The sequence below is a fragment of the Aspergillus pseudoviridinutans genome (assembly GCF_018340605.1).
Source record: "Aspergillus pseudoviridinutans IFM 55266 DNA, scaffold_2, whole genome shotgun sequence".
NCBI classification, from domain to species: Eukaryota; Fungi; Ascomycota; class Eurotiomycetes; order Eurotiales; family Aspergillaceae; genus Aspergillus; species Aspergillus pseudoviridinutans.
The window spans coordinates 4,639,086-4,652,876 of NW_025091282.1; the positions used below are offsets into that span (position 1 = coordinate 4,639,086).

Genomic DNA, 13,791 nt, shown 5'->3' on the forward strand with positions numbered 1-13,791 from the left:
CTCGCGGTATCAAGGAGTTAGACTTGCAGCAGGAGTAGATCAGTACCTGGGCATGCGATATGCGGCACCGCCTCTAGGAAACCTGCGCTTTCGAGCTCCGCGGGAGCCTGCCCATAATTCCACTCTACAAGATGCAACGGATGTGAATACATGATGCAGTCCAAGCAGATTCCCAAGCTCACTCTCTACAGTTCGGCCCCATATGTGTCGGAACGGGCGAGAGTGCCACATCGACGAGAGCGGAGGATTGCCTCTTTATCAACGTGTTCACTCCTTCTAACGCCACCACACATTCCAAACTGCCCGTGTGGGTGTTCATCCAGGGAGGTGCTTATGCGTCCGATTACAATGCCAACTACAACGGGACCGAGGTCGTCCAGGAATCCGGGAACAATATCATTTTTGTCAACCTTAATTATCGCGTGGGAGCGCTTGGATTCCTAGCGGGCAAGGAAGTTCAAGAACATGGTGATTTGAATGTTGGCTTACTGGATCAGCGAAAGGCATTACAGTGGGTGAAGAACCATATTCGTCAGGTATGCTTTATGTCAGATTGTATGATCTTGTGTTACTGACAGGTTAGTTTGGCGGCAATCCGGATCACGTCGTTATACATGGTCCATCAGCCGGTGGTGGCTCAGTCTCGTTCCATCTCACGGCGTATGGAGGCCGGAATGACGGCCTTTTCGTGGGCGCCATTCCAGAGAGTCCCTGGTTGGCTCCTCAAGTCACAATCTCCGAGTCTGAGATACTCTACGGCCGCTTACTCGCGGCCGTGGGATGCTCGACACTCGCGTGCTTGCGCTCGGCGGATGTCTCTGCCGTTCAGCAAGCCAACTTGAGTGCACCAAATGAAGGCTCGATCAGCTATCCTGCTGGACTGGGAAAGTTCTGGCCGGTCATAGACGGCGACCTAGTCCGAGATCGACTCTACGCTCTCTTCGAGCAGGGGAAGTTCATTGGGGTGCCGGTGATGGTGGGCAGCGATACGGATGAAGGCTCCTATTTTGCCTATAATGCCACCAGTCCGGCAGAGGTCTCAATCTTCTTACGGAGTTTCTATCCTCATCTGAGCCCCAAGCAGCTGCAGGCCATTAACGATGCATACCCTAAGATGGACCCGGTCCCGCAACATGCAGCATACTTTCCCTCGGCTTCGGCTGCCTTTGGTGATGCGACCATCATATGTCCAGGGATTCATATCACTGGAAGCATGGCGGAATTTCTCAAAGACAGGTCTGACAGTGTCTGGAACTACCGCTATAATGTCCAGGATCCACCGAGGATCGCTGCCGGGCTAGGTGTCACGCACACATTTGACCTCCCGGCCATCCTCGGACTGAATTATGGAGGTGATGTCGGCAGTAGCATGAGGAATATAAATGCCCCGATCATTCCGGTTGTGATGCACTACTATATCAGCTTCATAAGAACGTTGGACCCGAATCTGCTCAGGGTTGATGGCGCTCCATTCTGGAGGCCCTGGGGTGCTGGAGAAAGATTGAAAATACAGACAAATGCAACCGTCATGGAGAAAATATCAGACGTCCAACGCAATCGGTGTGATCTGTGGAAAAGGTTGGCACCAGTGTTGGAGGTTTAACTGATATCTGCCGCACATAGGTATAGCTTAGTCTCCTACAAAGTATACATCAAAGTCCCATATCCCAGCTGATCGTATCCTCCACTGTTCGGTCCGTAGTCTCCGCCGCCCCCTTCGGCACCAGAGCCATTTTTCACCACCAGATCACGATATTGCTTGGTGTACTCGACATTCAACTGCTTCAGCACTCCGTAATGGTTGTAAAGGAGTTCCCATATGGGCCGGATGTCCCCACGGCTGGCGCTACTGATGACGTTTTGAGTAACGTCGCTGTTGGTGTAGGTCGTATAGGGCACATCATTGCCCAGATTGTACTTGGCGGCATACTCGGCTCTGTTCAGGTCAGTATGGTATGAGCACGACCTTCATCATGAAGGCTTACCCGGCAAGAATGCGATTGTCCAAATATCCAAACAAGTCATCGCCTTGGTTATATGCCGTTTGCGCAATGGCTCCCAAAAGAGCGAAATCGAGCATCGCATGGCCCTGGTCCCGGCCTGCTTCCTGTCCTTGTCCCAGCGTCTGTCCGTTGACCTGGTACAGCTTCCAGATCATCTTTTCTATCTGCCCATTTCCGGCCCCGGTCTTGAAGTAGTTAACGCCCTCGTCGTACATGGTGCGGTTATCAGTCAGCACCCCGATGGAGATTATGGAGGCGATGTTGCACAAGTCCCAGTTTGCCCAGTAATGGTCGATGGCGGCACCGTTGTGCTGTTCGAGGAAGATGTGGTTGAGCGGATAAAAGACATTGACCATCATGTCTTGGAACTTGGCGACATTCTGCGCAGACCAGCCCGTGTATGTCCGCATTATCTCCGCAGCATTGGCTATCTCGTAGCCGTAAATCCCCGCGGCCAGAAACTTGTCCGACGAACCGGAGATTCCGGTCAGGGTCGATGCCCAGGCGTCAAGGATGCTGATTGCTTTGTCCGCGTAGGCCGTGTCGCCTGTCACTTTCCAGTAGATGGCCATGACGTAGGCAGCTGCAATGTCCCTATACAGCGACGCATAGTTCTCCGTGTGAGTCCCGTCACTGCCGCGGTACACGATCGCCTGTGGGCTCGGAGTGTAGCTCAGCGATCGGTACGAGCTGCTGGTCAGCTTGTTCCACCCAGTGAGCCATGGTTCAGCTTTACTGTTGACCTTGCTGGTGATTCTGGAAAAGTCGGCAGCTGTGTGGAGGAGTCCTGGATGGGCGAAGCTGCTACGTTGCTGGACGGAGCGAGAGAGTACTAGGGCATCCGATAGTGCCAGTAGGCCCGACCAAATTGTGAACTTCATCTCCGTGTCGTTTCAGGATGACTGCTCCGAGAGTGGTTGGTCAACGTGCATTGTTTGACAGCTTATATAGCATGGCCGCCATACCCTTACTTCCAGCTTCATACTCAGCGGCTCAGTCCCGGTTCTTACACCGGCTCTTCTGTTTGAGACAGACATATCTGGCCTATCATAGTCACATTATTCCAGAAAAAGCGAACAGCGACACGAGAAACTGCGGGGCCGCGTCACCGTGAAGATTGTTTCCAGATTGGGGCTGCCCCCCGTTGTAGGCTGGTTAAAAAGTGTGGGGTATCGCAGCCTTGCCAATTTAAACTCGAGATATCCCGTGCGTCGTGGCCCCTTATGTCGGTAGATCCCTCCTTGGAAGGTTCGGAGAGTTGTGCGTGATAATCCTCACCTGACATGCTGAGGGTTAACGGAGTATTGCTCGGCCGTCTTCCAGAGTATGAAGATGATTATGAACGTGAAGAAACGTCCGCCTTACCATGGCAGGACAGTGAAGACACGTCTTTCACAACGGTGTCTGAAGTGGCAGGAGATCTGTCGATCATCCTCGTACGGAGTAACGCCCGGAAATCTTATGTCAAGCGCAACTCGAGCCTCGTGTATTGCCTCCATGCTATCAGTGAATATTCGCCTGGGAGTAAAGCCCAAAGCAGGCAGAGGAGCTTGAACGACTTCCGTGGAATTATGCTGTTTTGTCAGCGGCATATCTTGATTACTTAGTATCACCCCTGAAAGCCATTTGTAGAACTAAGTTTCAAGTTCCTTATGGTAGATCATCGTTGAGTCCGCCGTTAGCTGAGACGTATTCACTGGATCGGCCAGGGGTAGAAGAACGACTGCAAGCATGATAGGAACCGTTTCGACGCAGTTTATCATAAACCACGGAAGGGCAGTAGTGATCTTCCCGAGTAAGAGAACAGTTTATTGTTTTATAATGCATGTGTAGTTCCAGTTGTATAGAGGCGATAAGAATTATGGGATTGATATCAATAAGAATATCAGATACATGGGGGCAATCCGAGTTGATGCTCGGCATCTCCACCAGCTTGGTTCTGATCACCAATAACCTCCAATATCAGCATGCCATGACGTTATAGCAACAGGGATGCATATTTCCCCTCTTCCGAGTACATGCGGTGAAGTGTTGATTCAACTGCACAGCCTTTTGTCTGATATAATGATGCAATTAGCCATCCCAGCCAAGATGAATACAGTGTTGCCAGAACCAACTGAACCAGAGACAGACTATATTCTCGCTATAACTATAACCCTGGATGGTCTGAGGTCATATAGTATCCATAATCCTACTGTTCACAGAACCTATAGTGATACATAACAGAGCACATCTCACAGCCGAACTCCGACGGATGAACAATGCCATCCGGATCTCCCCTTACTATGACTCCATACCTGATGTCATAACTCTGCTCTATGCAATCAACATCTCCATTGACGCTCAACGTATCCACCCCCAGGATCGGTCCTACAATGTGGTATCGGACATGGAGCATAATTGGCTGTTTCCACTTTTCAGGGTCCGCAATCATATGTATCGAAGATTGATATTAAAACCGGCCGGTCAACCTCCCAGGAGACAATGATTGCATTTCTAAAACATCACGGCCATCAAGGTGATGTTAAACGGCACCGCTGATCAGATACTTGGATCCATATAATATCATGTCCACCGAGCCAAACACCCCGGCAGAAGAACAGCCGGGCCATACATCTGACCATGAAAAGGCCGACGAATTAGCCAGAGCAGTCAAGAAGTTTGAAAGATCCGACCAGCCAGACCAGTCACACCAGTCACACCGCGAGCATGCCTCTCAGCCCAACTCAAACGCAAGTTTCGACGAATCTTCGAAAGAAATTCACCGCGGTAGCAAGCGTGAACTCACCGAGGACGACTGCTACGACAAGCTCGGCTTCTGCTTTCCCAGGTACAAGAAATGGACTATCCTCACCGTCATCTTCGTCGTGCAGATGTCCATGAACTTCAACACGGGCGTCTACGCCAATGCGGTCCCAGGGCTTCAGCAGGAGTTTGGCATCAGTGCACAGGCTGCCCGTGTCGGCCAGATGATCTTTTTGGTGACCTACGCCTTTGGCTGTGAGCTGTGGGCACCCTGGAGTGAGGAATTTGGTCGCTGGCCCATCATGCAGCTGAGTTTATTTCTGGTCAATGTCTGGCAGATCCCCTGCGCCGTGGCACCGAACTTTGGGACAATCGTTGTGTGTCGGGCGCTCGGTGGCCTCAGCTCTGCCGGTGGATCAGTGACGCTGGGCATGACCGCCGATATGTGGGAGGCTGAGGATCAAGGATATGCCGTTGCGTATGTCGTTCTCTCATCGGTCGGGGGTTCGACTGTCGGCCCCTTCTTTGGCGGGTTCATCGGCCAATACCTATCCTGGCACTGGGTGTTTTGGGTACAGTTGATCTTCGGCGGAGTCACCCAGGCCCTGCATTTCTTCCTCGTCCCGGAAACGCGCGCCACCATCCTCATCGACCGCGAGGCGCGCCGTCGCCGCAAGAGCGGAGACGAGGTTTACGGCCCCAACGAGCTCAAGACGCCCCGGCTGGACGCCGAGGATGTGCTGCGCGTCTGGCGCCGGCCCTTCGAGATGTTCTTGCGCGAGCCCATTGTGCTCTGTCTGTCTTTGCTGTCCGGATTCTCCGACGCGCTCATCTTCATCTTCACCGAGTCGTTCAGCCTTGTTTTCGAACAGTGGGGATTTAGCACCCTCGCTGTCGGCATGACATTTGGTTCGATCTTGATCGGCTACGTGATTGCGTACCTGATTTTCTTGCCCGATATCTGGCGTCAGCGTAAAGTCCGCAAGATGCACGGCCCCGCCGCTCGACTGCCCGAGCGTCGCCTCCTCCTTCTCCTATTCATCGCACCCCTGGAACCAATCGGGCTGCTAGGCTTCGCTTGGACCTCGATGGGGCCGGCCTACACACCGTGGATCGCACCATGCATTTTCGCCTGCCTGATTGCCATGGCCAACTACGGCATCTACATGGCCACGATCGACTACATGGTCGCCGCGTACGGGCCATACTCCGCCTCAGCGACGGGTGGGAACGGCTTCGCGCGGGATTTCCTGGCGGGAATTGCCACCATGTATGCCACCCCTATGTATGAGAATATTGGGGGGAAGTTTCATCTGCAGTGGGCGAGTACCTTGCTTGGATGCGCGGGTGTTCTTGTCCTGATCCCGTTATATATCTTCTACTGGAAGGGCCCGATTATTCGTGAGAGAAGCAAGTTTGCGCAGACGTTGGAGGCAGACCGGCAGAGGCATATGAGTCGGCGGGCGAGTTATTTGCCGGGCGAGGAGAAGCCTTACGATGTTTGATTTTATTCAATTTGTATATTATGATGGTCGATGGACATCCAAAGTGGATTCGGTACAACTTGTATTGTTTTGAGATTATAACATAAAATAGGCCACCAGACCAGCTGCTCCTAAGTCCATCCTAGTAAACATACTACACGATATTAGCTTCCGTCGATTCATGGAGTACCAGTGGCAGAACCTACCCTAAAGTCCGGATTCTCTTTGTCCGTCAAATCCAAAAAGGCATTCGAGTGCTCGATCTTCTCGTCCACCGACGTCTCAGACGACGAAACCTGGCCAGCTGCCGCAGCAGCGCTTCTCTTCTTCCGATTACGGGCCATAAGGACAGTCCGCAGTGTCAAGAGGATGATATTGAACAGAGCGTACAAGCAAAAATGCGCAGTAAGACCTTTGTGGTATCTCGGGGCGTCGTCGGATCGGAAGATCTGTTCGTTTTCAAAACATATTAGTCTATGTCGTCTGAGTGACCATGAGGAACTGACCTGAGGAGCGGCGGCATTGCTGGCGGACCAGGCGATAAAGGTCACTGCCAGGACTGTAGACTTCTTGGTCTGTCCGGCCACGTTCCTCGAGATGAGGGAGAAGAGGAGGTTGCCCTCGGCGAGGATGAACTGCGTGCAATAGAATGCGATGAGCAGACCCGCGCGGGTCTTCGGTGTGGGAGGGATGGTGAAGATGATGGCCGTTCCGATAATGGCGGGTCTACAGAGTTAGCTCGGTTCGAACTGCCAGAGGAACATCTTACATGGTCCATAAATGCATGATGAGAATAGTCTGTTTGGTCCAGGTGGCAAGGGACGCACCGCCGACCATCACAGCGATAGTGACACCACCCTGTGCGATATTGAGCAGCTGGGTCTGCAAAGTCGTAAAGCCAAAGCTCTTGATGATGATGTTGGAGAAGACACCTAGTCCGCCGATAATCAAGCAGCTGGTCATCTGCAGCAGAGCATAAAGCCAGATGGCAGGGTCTCTGAGAACCTCGAGCACCTGGTACTTCTTGAACACCCTGTTCTGGATACCGGTCTCATTGGCGCGTACTCGCTCGACCATCAGTCTCTTGTCCTCTTCGCTCCAGCACTTGGCCTTCATCGGGCTATCGGGCAGATACCAGCCCATGAACACAGCCCAGGCGCAGGTGGCTACTCCAAGCACAAGAAACAGAAGTTGCCAGGATTTCATGGAGTGGCCTCTGTAGTGTTCGACACCGTAGGCAAGCAGACCACCGATCTATTACCGTCAGACAATTCATCAATCAGAGTATAGGAACAAACCATAAGCTGGACACCCATCACTATAGCACGTCAGTTAGGCCTTAAATTACAGATGTGGAAGAACATACTGCAATACCACAAACTGGTCAGAATTGTCTGCTCCGATCTCGTGTACCACATCGATGTTATAAGGATGAAGCATGGCTGCACACAGGACTCGAAGATACTACTCTTGTCAGCGGACGCATACAATGGCCAGGACAATCTCCTACCCAAGAAGAAACCGCACCACCATCAAACCAGGAAAGTTCGTCGCCGCAGCGCTACACTGCACAGGATAAGCCTCGAACTCGCGGACCGTTGACGGATTCACTTACAGCAATCACAACACCCCAAAGAAATACACTGGATCCACGGTCAATTCTCGTAATCATCCGATCAGGTAGAGGAACGTACTTGGTCGCAATGTATTTGCCAACCGGCAGCTTCTGCAAGAGAAAGTTGGTCGGGTACTCGCCTACCAACACACCAATGTACAGGATCGTCCCCAGCCAACTATAGTCATTGCCGACGAGGCTAGCGTCTGTCTGGATTCCCATGATCGAAGAAAAGCCGAGTGTTCCCTTGTCGAGTGCTTGACAGAAGTAAGTCTGCAGTCGTTAGATCCAAGCATCTCAAGCAGGGAGGTAGACATACCGCAAGCATGCACACCAGCACGCGGCGGTTAATCATCCAAAACAACCGCCGGTTCGTCGCCTTATCAATATGAACGGCGGTTGAATTTGCATACGCTGCTGTTTCCTGGTCCAGCTCCCCATGGTGGAAGGGCTTTACAGGAGCAACCGTCTCCTGCTGCTCGGCCTTGGAGACTTTACCTTCGATGTCAGGCATGATCGATTTTGGATAAGTGGCTGCGTATATCCGAGACGATGCAAACTTGAGCTAGGTGAGTCACTCAGTGTCGATCTGCGACAGACATCCTATATACCCAGGTGTACAATCACGGACAAAGAGACTAACGGTGGGTGAACTGGGGTTGTGGAGGCCCCGTGGGGTCCGATGATTCCTGCAAATCAAAACAATTTGTCGGCAGGAATAGTAGCAGGGTTCGCATAGAGCTTAACGGAAGAAGCTCCGTTATTCTCTCCGGAGTCTTGCTGGGAAGTCACAAACCTTGTCCAATGCGGGGAAGACATTATCGAGGGATCGCTCCTTAGCGCAAAAATGAAGCTAGCGGAGAATGGCCGGTATTTGGCCCGCGAGCCCTAACGATGATACCAATCTGATGGCAAGAGGGATACTGAGAACAGAACTCGGCATGCTCTCCGTGTCCTGCGGGATTCGGCTGGGTCGATGTTACATTCTGCTTTGCGTATTCCGGTCTTACATGGTTTGTCATGGAGATGGCTCTACCAGAGTATACGCCGGGAAAAGATTGAAACGCGGGAGAATTTCCTATCTGCATCACTTTCATACTTCAAGCCCGCACTCTCGAGTAGGAATACAGGCTGTGATATTGGAGGCTTTAACCAAGTCGCTGGACAATATGGAAGTATGTTTTCTCTCCCAGTTTCCTGAAACACGTCGATTGCACTGACTCCTCTATCAAGGAACATGCACGAAAAAGACTCAAGAGCGAATCGAAAGACCAGAATGGAACAGTTGCAAAGACAGGTGTTATCCCTCAATCTGTGATTCACGCACTCTACTCTGAATCGGTGGCAGCAAAACTGTGGAATGTGGCCAGCAGAACTTTGGGAAAGGTGCTTATACACTTCAAAGAGAGGAGGGCCATGCTGACACGGTCTAGAATGAACCTCCCACCTTCTTTCCGGAGTACACGGGCAAAGACGGAGCCACATACGTTTACCGACACCTGAGCTTCTGGACGTCTGGCTTCTTTCCCGGATCCCTATACCTGCTGCTCGAGCGCCAGACCAAGTACAACAGCAGCACAAAAGCGCCAACTCCTCATCCTCTCCTTCTTCAACACCTCTGCCAGTGGTGGACAGTCAACCTGCATCAGAACGCCACTCTTAACACGACACATGACCTTGGCTTCATGGTTGCGCCCTGGGCCATCAAAGCGTGGGAGCTACACAGGGATGCAAGAGCGTTTAGTAGTCTGGTGACGGCAGCAAATACTCTTGCTAGTCGATTCTGTCCCAGGATCCAGTCCATCCGCAGCTGGGACACCTGTGTGACGAAGCGGTATTCATACACGGATCCTTCCAAGGACTTTCTCGTCATCATCGACAACATGCTCAATCTTGATATGCTCTTCTGGGTCTCCAAGGAGACCGGCAATCGGCAACTGTATGACGTCGCAGTTGCACATGCTCGCACAACGCAAAAATACCATATTCGCGCCAACCACTCCACATACCACGTGGTGAACTTCGATCAAGAGACATGCACACCCAAGGAGAAGTTGACGAACCAGGGATACAGCGACGAGAGCTGCTGGGCCAGAGGTCAGGCGTGGGGCATCCTTGGGTTCGCGCAGACATTCCACTGGACTGGTGATCCATCGTTCCTGCAGACGTCGCGACAGCTTGCCAATTTCTTCATTGAGCACCTGCCTGCCGATGGCGTGCCGTACTGGGACTTTGATGCACCAGTCACGAGGGACTCGCCGAGAGATACGTCCGCCGCGATGATCGCATCGTGTGGGATGCTCTTGATCTACAGAGCGCTCAGGGCGCAGGGCAAGTACGATGAATCGGAGCATTATCTCCTTGTCGTCATGCGCATTGTAGAAGGGACGTTGACCAAGTTTCTGAACCCTCCGACCTTCAAATTCACTGTTCGGCCCTCCGACCGGGGCATTGAGACATACGAGGATGGGTTGCCCTGCGACCACGAGGAGAAGCCAGAACCTGGATTTTTGGCTGTGGTCATGTCCGTTGCGACGAATGGGATAAATTGCAGAGGGATAAATGGCACTGCGAGCAAGAAGCCAGCAGCAGAGACAATCCTCACCGGTGCCACGATCAACAACTATGAGTTTGCTCCCAGAAGATGGGCGAACCATGGTCTAGTCTATGCAGACTATTATTTCATGCTTCTGGGGAACATGCTGCTCGAGTCTGGTTTGGTGCCGTCGTTGCCATAGACGATATCTCGGGTCGATTGACTACTTTCTGTAGCTGACGTGTCAGCTCTTTAGAAGGCAAATTATGTTCAGAGTTCCATTACCAATACAGGAATTAGAATTTGGTCTCTTGTGCCTGAGCACTAGTAGGCCAAGCTAAACGCAGAGTGGAGTTGAAATTCATCGCATATTGCCCTGTACTTCGCCGTTGGAAGGGATGTTTTCACTGTTCATGGAAGGATTCCCGTAGCGGCTTATTCGATGCCCTGGACTAAATGGTAAGTCCACGAAACGATCCGCATAATCAGGACTCGGGTAATTATTACAATCATTATAAGACTGGGCGACGGGGTCCCACAGCGGTTGTGCATGTAACGTTTCTACAGGCGGAGCGGGATATAGGGATGGGATATGATCCTTAGACAGGAGAGCCGGATCGAGCATTTGTGCTTCCGACAACGGTGCATACTGCGGCTGCAGTGAGAGAGGAAGCGGCGGAAAGGCAAGGCTGAGTGCATTGTAGAGGGAGCCGTTTGGTGATGGCCCGTTCTGCATAGGGTCACGGCTGCTCCAATCGCCTGAGTAAGTCGGGAGATTTGGGCTTGCTGAGTGACCAGACCCGTCGAACGAGCCACGTGGAAGATTCGTCCGAGATTGGGAATTGACAGGCCCCTCGTTGCCGTCCGAGTCTTGCTCCGGAAGTGGGTCCGCTCTCTCTGTAGAGTCCGAGTATACAGTTCGCCGGATATCCAGGCTGGCCCGACCGGACGCATGCTTGCGTGCGTTGAGCAGTCGTTTTGCGAAGACGGATGCCAGATTTTCCAGGCCAGGTGTGTTCGGGCCTGCCCATCGTTGGGATATCTCCCAGAGACTGGCGACGATGCTGTCCAGTTGATCGGGGATTGCCGTTTTGGTGTATGTAGAATGTGTCAAAAGCATGCGACCGGCGATGAAAAGGCAGAACGAGAATTGCGGATTGGTGAGGATGGGGGAGTGATGAAGGAATTGGTGGCCAATGGTGGCAATCTCCGCCGCAGCCTCGATGCATGTCTCTGCAGACGCCACGGATGGGAGTCTCACAGGACACTGTCTCCAGTGCGAGGGCGGATATGCAATACTCTGATGAAGGAGAATAACCGCGGTGTTGTGGGTCATGTGTGCCAGAGTCAAGTTCGGATCCATCACTCCATCCTCATTCAAGACCGATGCGGTTCGCCATTTGGGTGGCAGGAAAAGCTTCCATTGCACGAGGCGCAGGTCGAGCTCCTTGAACTTCATCAGCCATAACTGTGCCTTTTGCGCGTTCTGGAGGTCCAATGCGTGCTGCAAAAAGAAGTTAATGACGAGGGTAAGCGACTCAGTCGCCTCAATGCAATATGCGAATCCCCCGATCGCATCCTGCTCGGGGTCGCCCTTGGCGGGTTCATTGTCGACGAGATTCGGGCTAGTGCTGCTCAAAGTGCTTTTGTCGGAAATGCCAAAGAACGGTGCTCGCACCTCGTATTCCTTTTCCCAGAGAGCACCTTCGCAGGGCAGCCGGCGCTTGACATCGGCACTGGTAAGGCTGAGATTCCACCCCGTCGACACGCTGCAAAACCGGTCCATCAGGAAGACAGTCCAAAATACTCGTCGTCGCTCCTCCGCCTGCCACCAGAACTTGGAGGGTTTGAGGAAGACCATGCGTTGGATGAGATACTCGCCCGCCTCTGATCCTCGATCACCCTGCGACTCTTCTACACTGAGCTGAAGTTGCTCAACGGTGCGAGTCATACTACCGACAATCGACCATGCTGATGGCCCGCGGCCACTACCAATCTATGTTGCGTCAGCGAAATTTGTCGTAGAAGCTGGTGATGTGACATACAGTGTCAAAAGCAATAATAACCAGAGCCTGCAGATTCTCGACCGAGAAGGATTCCATACTGTTAAGGATGACCTTTTGCCGACTGGCAACGGCCATTTCCCTCCGAACCTCGTTGGTGCCAGCGTCAGGATGGTGGGTGAAGCGGATGCAGGTTGCCACGATAGCGTGCAAAATATGGATCGCTTTGTCCCAACCTTCGGTGGTCTGTATCTGCTCCCGGAACTTTCTCACATGTAGAATCGGTATCCAATGGTGGACATTTGCAAAGTAGAACTCGACCAGGTCGTTGATCACTTCTCGAGGTGGCAGACCATGCGCGCCGAGATGAGCCGACGAAGAACGACCCGGTGGACTTGGTCGCTCGGTCGCGCTGGATTGGGACTCGAGCTTTCTGCGTTTGGCCGGAGGGGCGTCTTGCTCAATGCTGTCCTCGTGGATGTCGTCAACTACTGAACGAAGAGACCCTTCATTTTCCTCTGCCAGCTGCAGTAGAGTGTCCTTGACGCGATCGCGGACTTGATCGAGGCTGATCCTCTCGAGCTCTCTGTCGTTCTGCTGAACATCGTCTGTTGAGCTGCTCACCGTATCCCAGATCTTTTGCCACAGAATCCCCTGACCGATGAACATGTTCTCCAGCGCCTCCACGCGACGTTGGAGCTGTTCGACTGCCCCGGCTCGCAGGCCAGGTTTCAGGCGACCGTTGTCGTAGAGACAGATTACATTGAAGCGGACACATTGTGAGCATGGCTGTTCCCGGTCGCATTTCGCCTTTTTGCGCCGACAGGATTGACATGCAGGGATCTTGTCCTTATTGCTGTCCAGCTGGTCCAGGTCCGGTGGGGCTGCTGTTGACCTTGGGGACATTGTGGGAGAGGGATGGAGTCTCAATGAAAACTCATGTTGCTTGTCATGAATTGCGAGAAAAGGACTCTGTAAACTCGCTAGGCATCATCAAATACCTTTTTCGGGTTTTCCTGGCGCCCATCAATTGTGCAGGGACCAGCTGCAACTCCCCATGGGGTAATCGAAGCTCAATCAAGGCTTCACCAAACTAGTCAACACCACCTCGTGTCCTTGCGCCAAATGATGGCATAGCAAGGTTTTCCCCGCACTTGGATAAAGTATCACTCGACCAATACCCATATCCCGGCAAGGCCTGGGGTTCGATTGTTGATGGATGGTTGGATATTGAGACGCGTGTGCGTACTCCGTACTGGTTGGCAAGTCCATTCAGCCTGACAAAAGGCTGTGATGTGCCACTCCACTGGCGGATAAATTGCCGGAGATTCTCCGCGTCTTGTTATAACGATCGACTCTCCACCGGAGTTATCTTGACCTTGGTTGAAGGCGTCCTAAAAATTGA

General features: G+C 52.5%; 6 protein-coding genes across 6 annotated transcripts; 3 read left to right on the plus strand and 3 right to left on the minus strand.

The window, feature by feature from the left end:
* Positions 1–52: 52 nt before the first annotated feature.
* Asppvi_003692 (putative carboxylesterase) lies at positions 53–1,603 on the plus strand (the record flags this gene model as incomplete). Its single annotated transcript, XM_043299653.1, has 3 exons — positions 53–142; positions 192–536; positions 584–1,603. 3 exons carry the CDS (start codon positions 53–55, stop codon positions 1,601–1,603), a joined length of 1,455 nt encoding a protein of 484 aa, XP_043155588.1.
* Positions 1,604–1,638: 35 nt separating this feature from the next.
* Asppvi_003693 (putative GPI anchored protein) lies at positions 1,639–2,884 on the minus strand (the record flags this gene model as incomplete). Its single annotated transcript, XM_043299654.1, has 2 exons — positions 1,639–1,936; positions 1,986–2,884. The coding sequence occupies 2 exons, from the start codon at positions 2,882–2,884 to the stop codon at positions 1,639–1,641; spliced, it is 1,197 nt and encodes a 398-aa protein (XP_043155589.1).
* A 1,686-nt stretch (positions 2,885–4,570) lies between these two features.
* On the plus strand, positions 4,571–6,253 carry Asppvi_003694 (uncharacterized protein; the record flags this gene model as incomplete). The annotated part of the gene is made up of 1 exon (XM_043299655.1): positions 4,571–6,253. One exon carries the CDS (start codon positions 4,571–4,573, stop codon positions 6,251–6,253), a length of 1,683 nt encoding a protein of 560 aa, XP_043155590.1.
* Positions 6,254–6,374: 121 nt separating this feature from the next.
* Asppvi_003695 (putative MFS transporter) lies at positions 6,375–8,361 on the minus strand (the record flags this gene model as incomplete). Its single annotated transcript, XM_043299656.1, has 9 exons — positions 6,375–6,386; positions 6,439–6,681; positions 6,739–6,958; positions 7,002–7,486; positions 7,531–7,550; positions 7,599–7,696; positions 7,743–7,798; positions 7,848–8,120; positions 8,167–8,361. 9 exons carry the CDS (start codon positions 8,359–8,361, stop codon positions 6,375–6,377), a joined length of 1,602 nt encoding a protein of 533 aa, XP_043155591.1.
* Positions 8,362–9,016: 655 nt separating this feature from the next.
* Asppvi_003696 (glycoside hydrolase family 88 protein) lies at positions 9,017–10,585 on the plus strand (the record flags this gene model as incomplete). The annotated part of the gene is made up of 3 exons (XM_043299657.1): positions 9,017–9,022; positions 9,081–9,233; positions 9,281–10,585. 3 exons carry the CDS (start codon positions 9,017–9,019, stop codon positions 10,583–10,585), a joined length of 1,464 nt encoding a protein of 487 aa, XP_043155592.1.
* A 159-nt stretch (positions 10,586–10,744) lies between these two features.
* On the minus strand, positions 10,745–13,292 carry Asppvi_003697 (putative C6 transcription factor; the record flags this gene model as incomplete). Its single annotated transcript, XM_043299658.1, has 2 exons — positions 10,745–12,379; positions 12,429–13,292. 2 exons carry the CDS (start codon positions 13,290–13,292, stop codon positions 10,745–10,747), a joined length of 2,499 nt encoding a protein of 832 aa, XP_043155593.1.
* Between the last annotated feature and the right edge of the window lie 499 nt (positions 13,293–13,791).